Source organism: Ambystoma mexicanum, chromosome 3p, assembly GCF_040938575.1.
Source record: "Ambystoma mexicanum isolate Mex_15411 chromosome 3p, UKY_AmexF1_1, whole genome shotgun sequence".
NCBI classification, from domain to species: domain Eukaryota; kingdom Metazoa; phylum Chordata; class Amphibia; order Caudata; family Ambystomatidae; genus Ambystoma; species Ambystoma mexicanum.
Genome location: NC_090925.1, coordinates 1,137,039,082 through 1,137,057,509, shown reverse-complemented (window position 1 = coordinate 1,137,057,509; position 18,428 = coordinate 1,137,039,082). Strand labels below are relative to the sequence as shown.

Below are 18,428 nucleotides of genomic sequence, written 5' to 3'. Positions count from 1 at the left end.
CCAGTAGGGGTACAGATCCCCCGGCAGCCTGACCTGTCAGGAATTCAGGCCCCTACCAGAATTTATTTTCGCTGAAGCAACAGTGCAGTGCTTCAGTGACCCCATTCCCATGGAGTCCTATAGGACTCCATGGAAATGGGGATTTACCATTCCACCACCACTTGTGATATCCCGGTGGCACCAGGATATCAGGCGGCAGAATCGGGGTTACCGCCAATCTCGTATTGAGGCCCCTGGTCAACAAATCATGGCACACTGGGAGGAGATTGTTAAAAGCCCAACATATTTTTAAACTAAATAAAAACAAGATATGCATCAACTGAATATTGCAAGCCGCATTTGACGCATCCTATATCTTCAAGCTTTGACAAAATATGATACTTCTGCGGGTCCTTGAAAGCATCTCTGGGGCTGTAGACAATAACGTTAACATCAGCAGACATGGGGACGGTCTTAAAACCCTTGTTTTATGGCTCAGCTCTATATTTAGATGTGTTGAACTTGCAAAGTTTTTTTTTATCTCCATTGCTTATCAATAACCTATTACTAATCAACATAACTCTTACTCCACCCATCTTAACTGGAACCACTATCCATGAGTATGTAGGCTGCTCATGCTCAAGTTCTACTGTGTAATGGGCAGACGGAATGCACCCCAATAAAAATAATGTCTTTAATAGCTAAACTGTGGGTAAGATAACTGCCCAACTAATGCAAGCACTGTTGATTTGCTGATATCTGCAAAAACAAAGAGGTGATGGCTGGAAGGTTTAGACTGAATCTTAACCACTGGCATTGCTCGGGGCAACCCTCCAGACCACCATTCTTCGCCTGCCAAGCCATTACAGAAAGGGAAAGACCATATGCAAATCAGGCTTGGCCCCACCTCAAAAGGGGAAGTCCAGCCCGAACTGCTAGGTCACATCCCTTCTGCACGAGACCACAAGCATCCCCAAACATGTTTCACCCTTGTTGGGGCTCATCAGTGAGGAGTAGCTTGGGTCTCTAGGCCCAACAGGCACGGGACCCACGTCTGGGCATACCCGTCCCACTCGGGGTGACAAAGCAAAAACAAAGAGGTGATGGCTGGAAGGTTTAGACTGAATCTTAACCACTGGCATTGCTCGGGGCAACCCTCCAGACCACCATTCTTCGCCTGCCAAGCCATTAAAGAAAGGGAAAGACCATATGCAAATCAGGCTTGATATCCAACTGGAAAATCGTGTTTTTGGTGTATTGGGGTAACTTCTCAATAATCCATTGTTTACACCACTCAATTATCTGCAGGAAATGTAAGGCAACACCAATGCCTGGGGGGACGGGAGTATGAAAAATAAACTGTTTAACCAGAGCACAACAAGGCTTAAAAGAACTAAAACTGGTTCACAAACCTGCAGATAAACCCTGGGACTCAGTCCTGAATTCTGCCGTGGAAGAGCTCAGGACCACGAAGCCTAGCCTACAAAACACAAACCATTTGGTGCAGATTATAGAAGCTAGCTAGGCCCGGTGGCACGGAACAACAGATAGAACTGGAGAGTCATATGGTTTCAATGTGATTGCATGGGCAGCGAGACATAAAAACCAGGTGACTCAGTTCATTAACAGCAATCAAAATAGATAAAACAATATCCACAAAAACGGGCTCGTGGAATCAGAAGGCAAAAAAGTTAAACCTCAATCTTAACTCCTACTTAGACTACTGGGAACACAACCAGAAATGCTTCTAGACATACTAGGAGCATAGAAAAGGCCTGATATGTTTGTAGTTGATGGGTAAGTAGAGCCCCAGTATACTATAATCTTGCCTGTAAATGGTAAATTGAATAAACTATACTGCAAACGCAAAAACTAATGGCAGTGCACATTCTTGTTACTGTAAGTGGGCTCCTTAGGACCACTTGCTATCTTGCTCCCTGCTACCCTTTCCTTAAGGGTTTTCTTTGATTTAACAGCTTCACCTCTTCTTATTTGTACAACATATTTTTCAGATGGACCTTGAGCAAAAGGCACTATTCCAAAGAGATTTTCATATGTTCAACCTTCCACCCACAGGTGACCAGCAGCTTCTAGAAAAATGCAACAGAATAGTTGCTCCTGCATCAAATCTGGGCAATGAGTGGCTGCCTTGTGCTGGATCCCACCAACACCCAAATCTACCCAGGGCAAGACGTGTGGGAGCCAAGGGGGATGGATGGTAAATTCTCTGGTCCTTCTTTGACCACAGAATCTACGTATCCCAGATTACATTAAACAGGATACTCCGTGGTTTGCAACCCCCGAACCTCCTGCTGTGATGGTTACTCAACTGCTTCAGACACCCTGCCCGCCCACTGTCTCCAATACAGCACTTTTGGTGTTTTAGCTCCACCTACTCTGCAATTTGCGTTCAGGAACGTGAAGAGGTACTGCTGCTTTCAAGCCTGCTGCAGTATGGGAAAGTCTTTAACTAAATATCAGCATTTTTAGTACATTTCGAGAACTTGCAACAAGTCATGCAAATGACTTTGAACTTTGACAAGTTTATAAGAAATGTGGCTCGTCAGTCAAGTTACATCAACTAAACCATTTGAATATTCGAACATAATGATGTTCTACTTTTTAACAAGCCGAGATGTTCTATGGTCGCTGACAACTACGTTAGCCCGGCTCCCTGGGTGCACATGGATGACTATGGTTTGTCCATAATATTTACCAGTTTTCCCTGTGAAGAAGATAACCAGTGTCGACCCAAAAGCCTAGAGTTCTAGTCATTACCTCCCATTAGGCCCAGCACAAAGGTCTCGAGCAAACAACCTCATGCTGTAGAGCCAGAAAAGCCTGCTCTGTCCAATGCTGGAGTGTTTAGAAACAGAATAACCACCAGTATTAATGTATTTAAAAAACTGCACATTTCTATGTAGTTACTTTTTTGCATAAATTAAAACATACGCTCATTCTCAGTGTTTTTGTGCCAATATGTGTAACGCTGCCCATGACCACGTGTTTTCTGTATGTAAGCCGAGGCAGGTACAGTTACAAAGTCATAGCTTTAGGAAAGTCTATTTATAAAAATATGCAAGCACAGGTTAGTGAGCCGAGTGGTCTAAATATAAGAACGGTGGAGCTTGCAGCAGCATACATGTGACAAAGGTAAAGTAACCTGTTTACTTCTCAGCCGCTTCTTGGGTTACGCTGCTTTGATTTCAAGTGCTTGGCGGGTGATACATAGGGTTACCGCACAGTTGCATTGCAAGATGCGCAATCCCCACTTACACCTACCTGCTGTGCCAAGAAATCAATGTTTTGAAGAATGAAAAATAGGTTCCACTTCAAAGAATCGCCCCCGAACATATTTAAAAGGTTTCCTAGCAACCCATCTATATTAACACGCTGGGTCAGATGCGCACCAGACCTGACAACAGAGTAACAAACGCATTCCATCCAAAAAAAACACAAATAAAAATACAAATCTGCATGCCCGATTTTCGATGGTTATTTCAGATTAAAAACAACAACAAAAAACGACACATCTAGCATGAGGTTGACTTCTCCCTTTTGGGCATGAAGACTACATTGCCTATCACAGCAATGGAGTCGAACTAAAGCAGGAGGGGACAATGGTACAGTATTTGCCTAGCAAAGAGTGTGTTCAAGATAGTGATGGGCAAAGCGCAACAGGCGCTTAGTCCACTTGTACAATGTAATATACCGCTTGGATAAAGCACTTTGTATGCAACACATTCCACTTCCAAGTACTGTAGTAATGAAGCATTAAAGCCCAGGGTGAGAAGGCGGTAACAGGTATCATTGGCCTAGGCCGAGTGATGGGCCTGAAGCAAAGTCCCTTGGCCTGAAATACTGTTATACTATTGCAAAATAACAAACAGCCTAGATATCAAACAAAACAGCTGTAAGAGGTGCTCAGAATCTTGCAGTGAACATTGCCGGGTTGGAATGCGGTCTAAGAGAGACACTAAACAGTCAGGCGGGGGAATGTTAGAAGAGAAATATTAGGCTTTGAAACAGTGGTTAAGGACCTTGCTGTCTTTTTTTTTTTTTTTTTTTTTTAACACCACCGTTTTTCTTTTTCTTGTTTTATTTTGTTCAACAGTGGCTCGGCAACATTCCAATGTTAGAACTAGGCTTTATAACTCCAGTCCAATTGCCTAGTTAAAGGCCTGAGGGCAGAAAGGCAGTTTAATGAGGTACGGTGTGCCATAATGGCCAATACAGCATCACATTATGGATCTCTAAAGCAACTATAAACCCCCTCACTCTTTAATGGAAAAAATAAAGTTAAAACTGCACAAATGGTGGATACAAGAAATGCCTTCATATGGTTCTACGTTTTATCAAAGTAAATTACTATATGCTCATTTACTGAGACATAATTACTTCGTTTTTTCATGTTTTATTTTAAAACGGGAGTTCCTCTCTGAACCTCCTCACTACCTGCCCCACCACCCGTATGCCCGCAGTCCTTCAAAAAACCATATGCATATACTTCGCCAGAAAGTAATTCTGTTGACGTAAATTACCACAGAATAATTTAACAGCACACCCTTTATTTGTCTATATAACTACGAGAGTACCATGATCTATTTCCCGGGGATAATATCCACTCCACTTTTGGTGTTTACATTCAAATGGGTATGCACAAGCCTATTGACAGTTTATAAATCCGCCTTAACCATTGTGGGTAACTATAGGACTTTCGAAAATCTGCCTGGCCAGCCACAGGGAGTTGGCTATCATATGCTCTGTGTTGACCAAGTAGGCTTGGTATTTGGTGTGCTGAAAAATCTGCATGCTACCCCAGTTTGTGTAACCAACAGGTAGTCCAATGAGCATGCTTTATGAACGTTCAAATGGTGATGTGCATTATCACCAAACTTCATCATTTTACATGTATCGACCTCAGAATGATGAAGGCCCGAGTCGGTAGTTTGCACGCATATCTTAGGGAAGCGCTTAACTCGTTGGGCTTTGATCAGTGAGGAAGAAGGGATTTTGACAGTGGAAGGGGGCCGGAGGAGGGGGGTTTGGGGGTCACCTGACTGTAAGCACACATACCTGGCAATCTTGCATCGTAAGCATTCCATTTCAACCACCATTATGGTCACTGCTTTCAAGAAATTGTACTTTGCCACCACTGACGAGTGAAATCTTGCTCCTTTCCTTTTTTTTGCCTCATTATTTTAAACAAATCCAATATCAAGGTTGCATAACTTCCAAAAAGGACAAAGCTGAAAGTCTTCAGACATTGGCCGAACCATTGCCTCATTAATGTCTTACCAGGAAGTAGAGTGAGAAAGTATGGAAGCAGAAGGGCCCATGGGCGGAGTTAGTGACTGAATGAAGTGATGGCAGAGAGGAACTGATGATTCAGAAACGACCCTGTATCCGAGGGAGAGCGGGCCATGAGCAGACCCAAAGGCACTGAGAATTGGCGAGACCCAGCAACCGCACACCAAAATGCTGAGGGAACCACTGAGCAAATGCCACAGTGCTGCGAGTGAGAGAAACCATACACCAAAGTGCGCACAAAGAAACCGCAAGCGGGCTGTAAACCACTGAGAGACATGAGCAATCTGAAGTAGTGGAAAGTAACAGCACCAATGCCTGCTGGGAGTTGTAGCGTACACAGGCCACAACAGAGCATAAGAGGTGCAGTGAGATGCTAAAGTGCTAGTTGCACTGAGAGACTGCGCAAAAAAAGGTGCATTTAATGGAAGGTGCAGCTCTAACACTTCACAAGGCAAAGCGCGTGATGCTGAGAAGCCCCAAAAGAACCTAAATTAGCACAGGGGGTGCTGATAAAGAAAGTGGATCAGTGAAGAAGTATCCTTTGGAAGTTGTAGGTCTGACACAGCCTGTCGTGCTTAATGAACTCAAAGAACCAAAGTGTACAATTTCCTGGGAGTGAAATGCCGTCAGTAACCAAAGTAGTGCAAGGGTCCCTAAGAAAGCAAGAAGCAGAAGTTTAGTTATCCTAAGAAGGAATCTAGGAATAACCAGTAAAAAAGGATTGTGGCTCATGGTAGCAGCTACCTATATTAGGGTGACCAGATTTGAGATAAAGAACTGGGACAGACAACATAAAAGGCGGACTTTCCACTCAGTTCACACCACCACCTCCACTGTCCCCCCATCACATTTGTTCCTCCCCACCACGCCTCCAGCACCATCTGAAATGTCGTCAGGCCTAGTATGATAGTCGCTTGTTTTGTTCCTCCCCTCCCTTTCTCCACCTCTCCCCCTCACCTTTTGTTTTTCTCCGGCACTACCAGAAATGTCGTCAGGCCTAGTACAGTAGTCTCCTGTCTGTTTCCATTTCCTTCCCACTCTAACCCTCCCTTCCTTATCCATGTCTTAGCTCTTGCACTATCTGAAATGTCGTCAGGCCGAGTACGATAGTTAATTTCACATCCTTACTGTTCATGGCCTGTAAGAATGTGGTTGTATTTTCCCTTGTTCCCTCCCTTGCCTTGAAGCGCTTTGAAACACATTTGTGTACAGGCGCTATATAAATAAACAATCATATCATATCATTCCCTTCTCCCTGTGAACCCACTACCCGATCCTACAGTATTTTCAGCATTTTGACTGTGGATGTAATCATATTACCAACAAAGGAGCTTTAATGGCCTTGCACTTACTCATTTCAGTCCTGGTCTCTATGACGCAATGAGGCAATGCCTGTGGAGGCACCCTGAAAGGTTGGAGGTTCGATACCATGGTGCGAAGTGAAGATTCTGTCAATGTTAGGCTGTTGATTTAAATGATCAATGTTGCCGAGCAAGGCGTCACCCTCCTTTTACCAAAAAAACGGGACCCTTTCCTTAAAATCGATAACTAGCAAGAGAAATAACTAGGAGGCTCTATGGAAATAAACTCGTATTTTTTTAAACAAATGTTTACGTGATCATTGGCCGTCATCCGCCTCAAGTCTAGAAGTAATGTACACATGGTGGACTGCTGGGCGCGTGCACAGGTTTTGAGGAAGTACGTGCTGTAAACATGGGCCCACAATTTACAGCCAGTTATTAAATGGATGCCTAGAAAAGTCTGTCAAGGAGATGTGTGGTGCGAAATTCAGGTCTTGAACGGGAATTGGAAGTATCGGTTGTGGGGTCGCAAATCCATCCCAGAAAACACACCCTGAACTCAAAGTTTCCAGCTCCGAGGTAAGTGACATTTTCCAAAATGTGCAAGCACCAGACCTACAATTTCCACATTGACAGTGTACCAAACTAGGCTTTGGACCTTCAAAGGTTCATTACGGGTCATCTCATTCTGAAGCATTCACGTTCACCTAGAGCACAATCTTCGAGCCTGAGGAGAGCAAGCGGGATGACAGAATGCCAGGCACTAGATGGCATCCCAAATCCAAGCGGATGCACACATATTGGGGAATCTGCATGTTACCAAGAGACACAGACAGAAGGTGCAAGATTCCCATTTATTTCCAAAGAATGACACACCGCACAGTTTCCATTTAGTACGAGCTTTCAGGAATGGCAAAATCTGCACTCAACCTCATTGTGGCATGTTCATCCTGATACACTCATCTGAAGTAGTCTCTGGAGTGTCAAACCCTTATATGCACCGACCCATCTTGACATATTACGGTCTCTTAGCGTAAAAAGGGTCAAGGACAGGTGTAGTTCCAAGCAGATTTAGAATAGGACATTTACTGCACTCGGCAGCAGTAACATTACTCTCTTCACCTTCGAGACCTCTACAGCAAAAGAGGCATCAGCCACTTTGACATTTAGTGGGAGTTGGCTGACTCCCAGCATCGCTCACCAAGATTTTAAAAGCTCACTCTTTATATCCGCAACTAAACATAGAAGCAGGATGATCTATTTTCAAATAAGTGATGGAAATTACAAACACACAATGGGGTGTGTTCACTGGGCACCGAGGTCAGGGTACAGCATGACCTAGGAAAACAGTGAAAAAATAGCAACATTTGAACATGGCAACATTTGAACACTGGGAGGCATGGTGAACTTGGCGCCCAAGTGTACAGTTACATAATTTGAGAAGTAAGCAAGTCAGTACAAGCTATGAAGGTTAGAGCACACGATTGCATCTGCTTCTGCTTGTAGCCGCTGTCTGGCCATTTTTTCCATTGTCAGTACCTGAATCATGCCAACAATGTCACTAAGATGGCGAATGCTTTTACAATGCTTTGGTGTACCCACTTTGTGTACTACTCTAAATTATGATGGTACAGTCCAGATCTGAGTCCGAGGACAGAAATACCTACGTGCAGGTGTTTGTGGCAACAGGGTATTTTAAAGTGAGTTACATTACAACCTTTAAAGCATTCCCAACGAAGAATTCTGAACCCTGTATTCCTCAAATCCCCACTGCTTAACCCAAGTGCTCTGGAATTAGCTAGAAGCTTCTCTGTATACTACGCTGAAGGTAAGGCAACCAGGACTATAGTTACATACAAAAACCCACTAGCTCTCCATAGTTCTGATCCTCGAGCGTTTCCCAATGAGCCTCAAAAAAGCTGCTTAGGGTTTCCAGACACAATGAGGGCCTTGCTTTTTCCAGGGAAGGAGAAAGATCATTACATGCTAAATTAAATGATTCGTTTGCAAGAAAATTAGCACAACTTAACTTTCAAAAGTGATCTTTTTCCAGGTAAAGAGCAACTCAACAAAACTATGAGGGAGACAGAGTGCTGTGTGTCGTCAAATATTGTCACAGCTAAAATAAATACCAAATTATAAGCACTGGCCTCCCCCGTCGCAACCCCCATTACTGGACACTTCTAAAGTTAGTCAAGATTTTCAAACAAGGCACACAGATACATCCTCTGCCACAAGACAGGTCTAGTTCTGTCATCTTATAAAAACGCTTACTAGCACATAAGCCAAAGGAAAAGCTTGTCTATTGCAAAAGGAAGCCACTCTCAACACACTTGGTGTAGGTATGAACATTGTGCAATGATGGCAATGATGGCACACTAATGATTTTCTAAAAAAATCTCTGCTGAAGAGGTAGCAGGGAACCATCTGTTTTTCGTGCATATTTTGGTTTGTAAAAACCTTTGTACATGAAAATATGAATTTCATGAAATCATTAAAACAGATTTCGGGCATGAACTCATACCAAAAAAATAATTCTTTCTCAAACAAAAAACCTTAAAATGTTACCATTTGTGATTCACTGTTTATCAAAAACCGATTCCCTGCCAAGGTCAACTTGACATTGTTCCCATTCAACAAACGAGACCACAAACCAGTTTTGGATTCACTAGAATCATTCACAACTACTGCACACTGCCCAAGGATCCAGTTGGCATTGCTATCAAGGCTTCCCAGTCTACCATAAGATAGTAGAAGATCCCAAAAGCGGGTTTAATTCTCTCTATATGACAAAAGCACTGAGCTATGGGTAGAATGTGGGGTCTCTGCAAGACCCCACATTTTCAAACGTTTTTCATTTGCCAAATCAAATAACAGAAGACTTTTTTGGAAAAGTGAACTTACTGATGTATTCGGGTGCAACATCAATGGAAGGCACATAATAAAGGTATTCAGAAATTCGCTTCAAATTCTGCGGACAATTTCACTCCCTTAGTTCACTTATTTATGGCTAATTTTGCCACAGCTATATCCATCTCAAAGATGTCTGAGATATCTAAGCTCATCTGAGGCCTTCTTGGTCAGATCGACCTCTTATGTTCGTTCTGAAACCTATTTAGAGAGCCTATATGGTCCCACTGACACAGTGCTACAAGACCATACGAATGGCGGATTTGCACTATACCATGCCACATAACCAAACTTTTTTTGTGAGATGGCACATTGCTCACTATATGTCCCTTATGGCTTCACACAGGAAAGTCACTGCCAGGTGACTTGAAGAGTCAATTTGTGCATTGAAGACGTGTTCGGAAAGAACCATCTTTTGCTTTTGGGTCCTGATGGTTTCCTTTCACGTTGGAGGATGGGACGCCAAGGGCTGCAGTCACCTACCACAAACGACACTTGCTGCTAGTAAGTCATACCCGACATCATAAATGCAGGAGTGGGATCTCTTTGGTCACTTGTGACGGAGGATTGCAAAACCACTGGACAATTGAGATCTCACAAGAAAAGAATTGTCCAGTTGCAAGGCCACAAAACGGAAAACTTGAAAGCCATTATCTTAGTGTATTTATAGTGGTACACTTGGGATTTTAAAATGAAGAAATATTAAGTAGGAAGAGTAAATATATTTCATAACTAAAACAGTGTTAATATAGATATGCAATGTGGTACACATGCAAATACATCATTAGTGGTAACATGGTCTCACACCTCCATTAAGACCCGAAAGTAAAGGCAAGGTTCGTGTGTAGTGGAAGCAAAAAAGAAAGTCCCAATTGATGGACAAGCAATAGCGTGTAGGACAATACACATGAATAGAACTATGAAAATAACATCGTTGAACGGCATCACAAGGGCTGATCACAACACAGTTGAAAACTTGTGTTTCGTTAATGGATCAACAGCATTTTTGACCTCACTCCCCCACGCACTAAAACGTACATACTTTGTGGGAAGCCAAGGAGTAAACGCAGAGGTTATTTACATGAATCGTTTCCTATACCTGGGCTGCATGCTTGTCCCCTCGGCAATACCACCGTCCCAATGTCTCCTTTAAAACCACCTCCCAGCCTGCGCCAGTCCGGGTTAGTTATGGCCGTGGTCCATAGTCATCCAAGAGCGCAGGACTGTCTGGTGACCTGCCGAAGGCAGTCGGCTCGCCATGCTGCAACACTGAGCGCTGGGTTCTCACCAGCAGCAGCCGGAAAAACAGTCCGAAGAACGAGACGCCGGGGGCAAACTCAGCGCCTGGGCGGGCAGATCCATCGACCCTGCCCTAGACATTCAGAGCCAACACGGTGTCCTGGAGGCACGTGGCAAGGTGTCCAGCGTTTTCGCGGAGGTGCACATGGTCTGTCTGTCACCGCTTGGTCTGAGCATACGCCTTACTACCGAAGACAAGGAAGCCATGGACCCGATTACAAAGGCAAGCGCTGGCTAAGGAGGGTTCAGAGCGGACTGCCCGTGCAGCTTCCATTTATCCTCCCCTCAGAGAATCTGATCCGGGCTCAGCCTCCTGGCAACGCAGGGTGCCGCGCTGCCTCCCCTGTCCAAATCTGACAGAGGAGAGCGGTCTGTCAAGCTCCCGCCGCCTTCCTCGGTGGCATTCCTGAGAGCTGCGGGATGCCAGTGCTCAGCCCCGCTGACGGGCAGAGGCAGACAAGTGGCGAGGAAGGCACTAACAGCCATCATGTGACTGCGAGCTGTCATGCCAGCCAGATATATAGGCATCTAGCCAGCAGCTCTCGTTTTCGCCTGCAGTACGTGCAGCATTTCACCACTGGTAGGGGACTGGGGGTGGAGAAGCGTTTATACAGAGGAAGTGAACACCAGACAGTCTTGGTTACAACGGCGCAGAAGAGATCACGGGACTTCATTTGTTCTTCAACCGGCATTGTTATAGAGTTTACATTAATGTATCCACGTAAAATATATAGAGAAAAAGAACTCGGAGATTTGTAGCTGGTACGAAAACCCCCAAAAGTATACCACCCAAAATGCGTGCATATCGTTTCTATAATTGGCATAATGGCTGCTGCTCTGGAAGAGTACAAGGGACGGGCATTGAATCAAACTCCTACTCAGCCGCACTACTACCAAAACGAGCAGTGATCCCAATCACAGTTGAATAAGGCACAACAGGGCCGCCCTAGGAATGGTGGGGCCACGTGCAGAAAATTAATTATGCGACACCTTCATTTGCATATATCACATCACAGGAAGTGACATCACTCCAATCTGAACTCGGAAGGATGAGACTTGAGGGGACTGGAACCCGTGGCCAGCAGTTTAAATGTAAATCTCAGTAGTAGGTACATTAACCCAATGTCCACCATTACTGAATGCATACTGATTTATGGCACACATAGTAAAAAGGTACTTTGTCTACCTGCCCCTTTACTTACCCCAACACACACACACAATGTGCTATACAAGATTCAACAGCATAAAAGGGCATAGCAAAAGGTTCAACTCATTCTCTGTTGGGAAATACTTGCCCCATGCCAATTTGGTGACTGGCAGCAAAATGTAAACAGAGTTAATGATGGCTCTTGCTGATTACATTTGCCCATAATCACAAATCGTGGTTAAACAGTGAAGCTAGAATGTTAACCCATGCACATTTAAGACACTTGAACACATACCTTCCAAGCTCCACTTAGCACAACCATCTAAAGTTAGGGTTTCATGGCCTACAATAATGCCTCGTAGAGCAGAGCTCCAAAGTGTCCTGTGCCCATGCAGGAGAATGCCATCCAGGCCCGATTTCCCTGGAATTCTGGGACTTCATGCTTTCCGAAATTTCAAACAGGAGAGAAAAAACTACATGGCCCAGCATCCAAATGGGAAAAAACAGGAACTTCTGCCCTGAGAAACGTCAGAGCTCAGGTAGTTTACTTATAAGATACACATCTGATATTATAGCACCATTACAATAAATTAATTCTTAGAGACACATGTTAAAGTAAAGGAATATTGTTGTGGCTTTATTTTCCACATCCTGAATGGAAAACTAGAAGACCCATGATGCAAAATATTTCAAGCCTGAAAATAGAATCTTTTTTTTTTTAGACCACTATATGGATAAAGGTTACTTTAGCCACAAATCTCCATCAAGCTGTTGGCAAGATGTTAAGAGCATTTGCCTATTCATATGAAGCAACCCTTTCTCACATGTCAGACATCATGGCACACTTTTAGAAGGGGAGCTTTATTTTGAGTGAACACCTTCTTGCTAAGGTTATGAGCCCATCTGTGTCAAATAATGGGATTGGGACCCTTCTCAGCCTATCCTGGCTTTTTCACAATGTAAACGCACATGAGAACAAAGGTCCCGCACTGTTTGATGTGCGTTTACATTTTGAAAGAAGCCAGGCCTGGCCTGGCCGAGAATGGTCATGAGGCCTTGTGATGGTTGATCGGCCAAGGACTACAGCGCTGAAGATTCTCAGAGGCGAAAGAGGGTCAGGCTTTGCGTGAGGCCCAATGAGTGCAGGGCCAAGTGCAGCTGTACACGCTGCACTTGCCTAGCAGCTGCCATGAGGCACACCCCAACAGGCATACCTCACTCATTCCGTTATGGTAACGCGGCCAAGGGCAGGCTATGCTCTTCAAAAGGGATGCGAGATAGCAAAAAAGCATCCAAAACAACAATAGTACTGCAATACCAAAAAATCAAGGAAATAACCAATCAAGGTTCTATTAAAAACATAGGAGACTTTAAATAAACTGATAAATATAAACAGACTAATACACCAATATCCCACCATTTAAAGGAAGGCACAGAGTATGCACATTTTGGAATGAACAGGGAACTCTGGATCTGAAGATGGGGTTAGAACGTCAATAGTCTCTGCAGCAATGTTTAAGCACAAAGTGGATGTCTTTTAGAAAAGTAAAAGCGTGGGGTCTTAAATGTCACTAGGGTCCTCAAAACCAAACCAAGGGTACAAAAGCACTACATACACTGAGTTTTGTTCTTATGGTCCAACAACGTCGATCTGGGAGTCTGGCAGCTTTCCAAGGAGGACATTTTAATCTGGGTGGTGAGAGGGTCTACTGGTTACAACACGTAGCGGGGTTCAACAAGTGGCAACAGCACATGATGAGACATTTAGAACGCGCCTGTACAAAGTGTTTCTAGGCTTGAAGGAGCGTGGGAAAGGCAGGCAATGTCCAGATAGGAATTGCTCACAAGCAGTAAGAGGAGTGGACCATAGCCTGCAGCTATTCATAAGGAGACTACTTTTCTGCTCTTCCAACCGAGGAAGGTTGACAGCAAGCACTTCCAGTAGGCAGAGGTCTGGGTAGGTATGTAGGTCTTATTCCAGCAGCAGGTCACCTCTAGTGGTTCTCTGGGATGAGTATGGGGAGGGTCTTGCTCCCTCTTCAGGAGCTTTATCATCACCTGTATGGCAGAGGACTTTGTGCAGTATACACCTCAATGAAGGTCCATGTGAAACCTAATGTCCAAAGAGGACTTCATGGAGGGGAGTTCCAACACCTTAAATAGTCAATTTGCCACTGTTGGTTGATCCATTTCAAGCCTTCTGTGAGGGTATGATCATGGCTACTGGGCTAAAATCTTTTCCTGATGTCAGACCCAGAGGGCTTTGTCTGCAGTGAGTGGGCACTGGAAATGTGAGTGGCCTAAAACATCCAAAGATGGTAGGACCCCACTCTTGGCTGCAACTTCTCTGCTTAGTAACTTTAGCTTCTACACTTCCCATTCAGAAAAGGAACTCCAGTAATGAACATTCCTGTGTGAGCACTCAATTTTCCTGGCAGAATGTGACTTTGAAGTACTTGTGCCCAACAGACTGCTTGGGGTACTTCTTGTCTTCTTGTGAAGGTGACAAACCTTCCTAGAGAAAACAAAGGAGAGTGGACCCAAATTGCTGTTTGAGGGATTGCAATCTGGTGAGTGAGCTGGCCTGAGCTTTTTTGATTTTTAATAAATCAAATGCTGCAGATAAACCATCTCAGAAATGGTGGTGTGGAATGCTTGGGGCTGGCGGGCACAAGAGGATTTGGTGAGGGTTGGAGGGAGCGGGGAAGATGAGAAATGGCACAGGGGCTGTCATATAATAAAGACCAGTCTTACTGTGTCCTGGCTCTGTTATCCTAGTTAGAGTTTACTACATAGGCGAGGAGCTTCTGAGGGACCCGGGCCTGTGTCATGGACGGGAGCGGCATGGCAGCCACTTCCTGAGGGACATCAGTGTCGGGTGCGGTTTGACACCGCCCTGAGCCTGATGTGCAGGCTCTTGGTCCAGGCAGCTGACGGACCGGTGCCATGGATTAACACTGTGCAAGCCGGTGAGTGGACCGGAAAAAACATTTTTGAAGAAGTGCTTTGATTTTGCGAAAAAACACGAGTTAACGGTGGCCATATTGGAGGTGCCGTAGAAAAAAATAGAATGTTGAATCACTTCGGTGTTGTGCTTTCTAGCACACGTTGCAGCACAACCAACTGTACAACAAGCATTGCCTCAGGTAACCGTTGGATATGTTGGATATGTATGCTATAAACCGCTTTCATTTACCTCTGACTGCTGCGAGTATGGCATCCGCATTTTTGGCAGAAGCTGGCACACCATTTTATGGAATCAGTGTAAAAAACAATTTGACACTTACCTTTTAGCCATTAGAAAGACCTTTAGAAAGACTGTTGGCCAAAGATGCCTCTTTTGAAATTGCTGTTAGTATTCCCCCAAAGTATCAAGGAAACAGCAAAATATGTAAAACAAATGAAATGGATAAGCACAAAGTAATTCATGAAGTAAGTGCCATCAGGCAGGCCAGGGAGAAGGAGAGAGTAGAAGGGATGAGAGATCAAAGATGTTTCTGGTGCAGCAGCCCTAAGCACCTATCTAATAGTCGGTTCTGGATACGGTATGCATGAGATACAAGACAAAAGGACATTATGCCTGAGCATACAGAGAACTGGGTCTAGACAAAGGATTCAACAATGCTGTCAAGTCAGTCGAAAATGCTGCAATGGGCGCTAGCAATCACACGTTTGAAATGGCAGCACTTGCATCGCCGAAAGGGTACCTTTTGACACTTTTCTCCTAGATGGTGCCCCAATCAGTATGAAAGTAGTCAGTGGCTAGTGGTGGATAATAATATCAATTGACATGTACAAAAGTTGAGAAAAGAATCCAGAGTACTTAGTATTGCCGGATATTAATCATGTAGCATATGGAGAAATAAAAATGTACCTATTAAGGACATTCCATGCCACAGTAGGATATAAGGAGTGCAAGTGTGAAGCTTGGGTTTGTGTGGCTTTGAAAGGGTCGCCTCTTCTAGGTTGTGAAGAACAAGATACACTCTGCATTGGCATGGACGCGTTTAGTTCCACTCCAGTGTCTGACGGATAAATGGACGGAAAGATACCCATAAGTGTTTTCGGATGTGCTTGGGAAACTGAACGACTTCCAACACTGTACAATGCTTAAGGAAAGTGCACTGTCGGTAGTACATACGGTACGTCCGGTCCCATGAAAGATGCCTTGAGGCAGGAATTAACAGGTTGTTAAACTTAGGAGTCATTCAACAGATAGAGGGGTTGTAGTGGCTAGCACCCATCATTAATGTGACCAAATCCAAGGGCCGTATTTGCATGTGTGTGGATCTCAGAGATCTCAACAAGTCCATATGGGTGGACAGACATCCTCTGCCAAAGATATCTGAGAGATTGGACATGTTTGGCACAGCAAAAGTCTTCAGTGTGATCGATCGGTCCTCGGCATACCACCAGATATTGACGGAGGACTGCCAGCACCTTACATCATTGATCACCCCGTTGGGTGCATTCAAGTTGTCACATGCCATTGGGATTAGCAGCAGCAGTTTTCCAACGAGTCATGGAGCAAGCATTGGAGGGTCTTAAAAATGTGATGGTGTTCCAAGATTACATCTTAATTCATGGTGAGGACACAAGTCATCATGATCGTTGTTTGGAGGCTGTGTTGGATCGCCTTAAGTGCAAAGGATTAACAGTGCTCGGCGAAAAGTGCAAATTGGCAGTGGAAGAGGAAGATTATCTAGGCCACAAGTTGTCAGCAGCACAGGGTCAGACCAAGAGATGGGCTTGTAGCTGTGATTGTATTGGCATCCACAACGAAAGAAAAGGAGCAAGTGCGCTCTTTACTACATCTGGCAGAATATGTTCATATGTTTGTGCATGATGTTTCCACCTCGTCAATGCCACTGAGAGGACTATTGAAGAAGGGAGTAATGATCAGGTGGGACGAAGCATGCAACGGTATCCAGAAAGATAGTACTCGAACTCTGGACGCTTTGAGTATGGGAAGCAGACTATAATGGCAGTTGATGCAAGTGGTTTAGGATTAGGTGCTACACTTACACATGTTCATGCAGAAGGTGAACAAGTGGTTGCATTTGTTTTGAGACCTCTGAAAGAAGCGGAGTGCAAATACTATGTAACACAGAGGAACTTTGGCAGTGTTTTGGGCCATTGGGTATTGCACTTTTTTTGTGGTGAGAAGAATTTACTGTCAAGTCTGATCATAAGTCATTAGTGCAACTGTTCTCATCTAAAAGTGTTGTAAATGCATCACAGTGCATTTCTATGTGGGTGTTGGGGCTGCAAGCATAACATTTTATTGTGTCATATTTACATGGCGAGAAGAACACAGCTGCTCACTGCCTGTCCAGTTTGCTAGTGTTTTCACCTTATGAGGAATGTGGAAATACTGGAGATAGCTTGGGAGATGTGATGGTTGTAGCAAGCATGGATATGCCTGCAATGGACGAGGGTGGGGGTGCAGGTTGAAAACGAGGACAGAGTTTTCCAATGTTTGAAGGAATGGATGGTTAGTGGCTGGCCAAATAGAAACACATTAGGAAGAGACATGGAAGCGTGGCACTAAGTGAAGGATGCGTTGTGTATTTAAGATGGTGAAAAGGTGATTCCACCTAACGGTTTGCGAGAAGGCATCATGGATTTGGCTCGAGGGCCACTTGGGGCACAGTCTCACCAAGAGGAGGCTGCGTGAGGAATTCTGGTGGCCAAACATAGATGTTATGATGGTCCGCAACATTAGAGTGCGTCAGGAGTGTTTGATGGCGGATAAAGGCAAGGAGTGCAGGAGTGTTCTGCTGAGCCCAGTTCAGGTTCCTAGCCACCCATGCACCAAAGTGGCTGTAGAAGTTATGGGACCAATTAAAGAGTTAGGTTGGGGTGCAAGTTTCATTCTTGTCAAGATTGATTGCCATTCCAAGTGGATAGAACGGAAAACAATTAAAGGAGGTCACCACTGGAGAAATGATTGCATTTCTGCAGAGTATGTTTTTCAGAGAGGGCTTTCCACAACACATGGTTAAGGACAAGTCCACAGTTTACCTCAAGCAGGATGCAGGAGTTTCTCAAAAAGTATTCCATTAGACACTTTAGGAAGGTCTTCTATCACCCCCAAGCTAATGCCCTAGTGGAAAGGGTGAACAGGATGATCAAGGAGGATACAGTTGGCAATGAAAGTGGGCACGTCTTGGCAAGAGATGGTGATGGAGATATTGTGGAATTGGTTTATTATTTGTTATGCACTTATACACAAGTGTTTCAAAGGGCAACCACGCATGGGAGGGGAAGACATAAGGAAGATAAGACAAACGCTTTTAATAGGCATGGTAGATTCAGATTATGCAGGTGAACAGAAAAGGATGTGCGTGGGCGGCAATAGGGACCAAGTGCGCCCAATCCGTCAAAACATGGGTTAAGTGTAATGGGTTGTAACCGAAGTGCAGTAGTGCTGCAGCAAGGTGAAGGCCTGGGTGCAAGTGCAGGAGACTGGCGAGGAAGAT

The 18,428-nt window shown here is 44.4% G+C and overlaps 1 protein-coding gene across 5 annotated transcripts in view; it reads right to left on the bottom strand.

Annotated features, from left to right (window-relative positions):
• Positions 1–18,428, bottom strand: part of FNIP1 (folliculin interacting protein 1) — a 735,567-nt gene that overhangs the window by 588,310 nt on the left and 128,829 nt on the right. Inside the window, exon 1 of one of the 5 annotated variants that reach the window (XM_069652528.1) lies at positions 10,600–11,234. The exons of the other annotated variants lie outside the window; for them this stretch is intronic. Coding sequence (XP_069508629.1) covers positions 10,600–10,610 — 11 coding nt within the window. The 5' untranslated portion in view covers positions 10,611–11,234. Of the gene's footprint in view, positions 1–10,599; positions 11,235–18,428 lie in introns of those variants that run through there. 5 annotated transcript variants of the gene reach the window in all.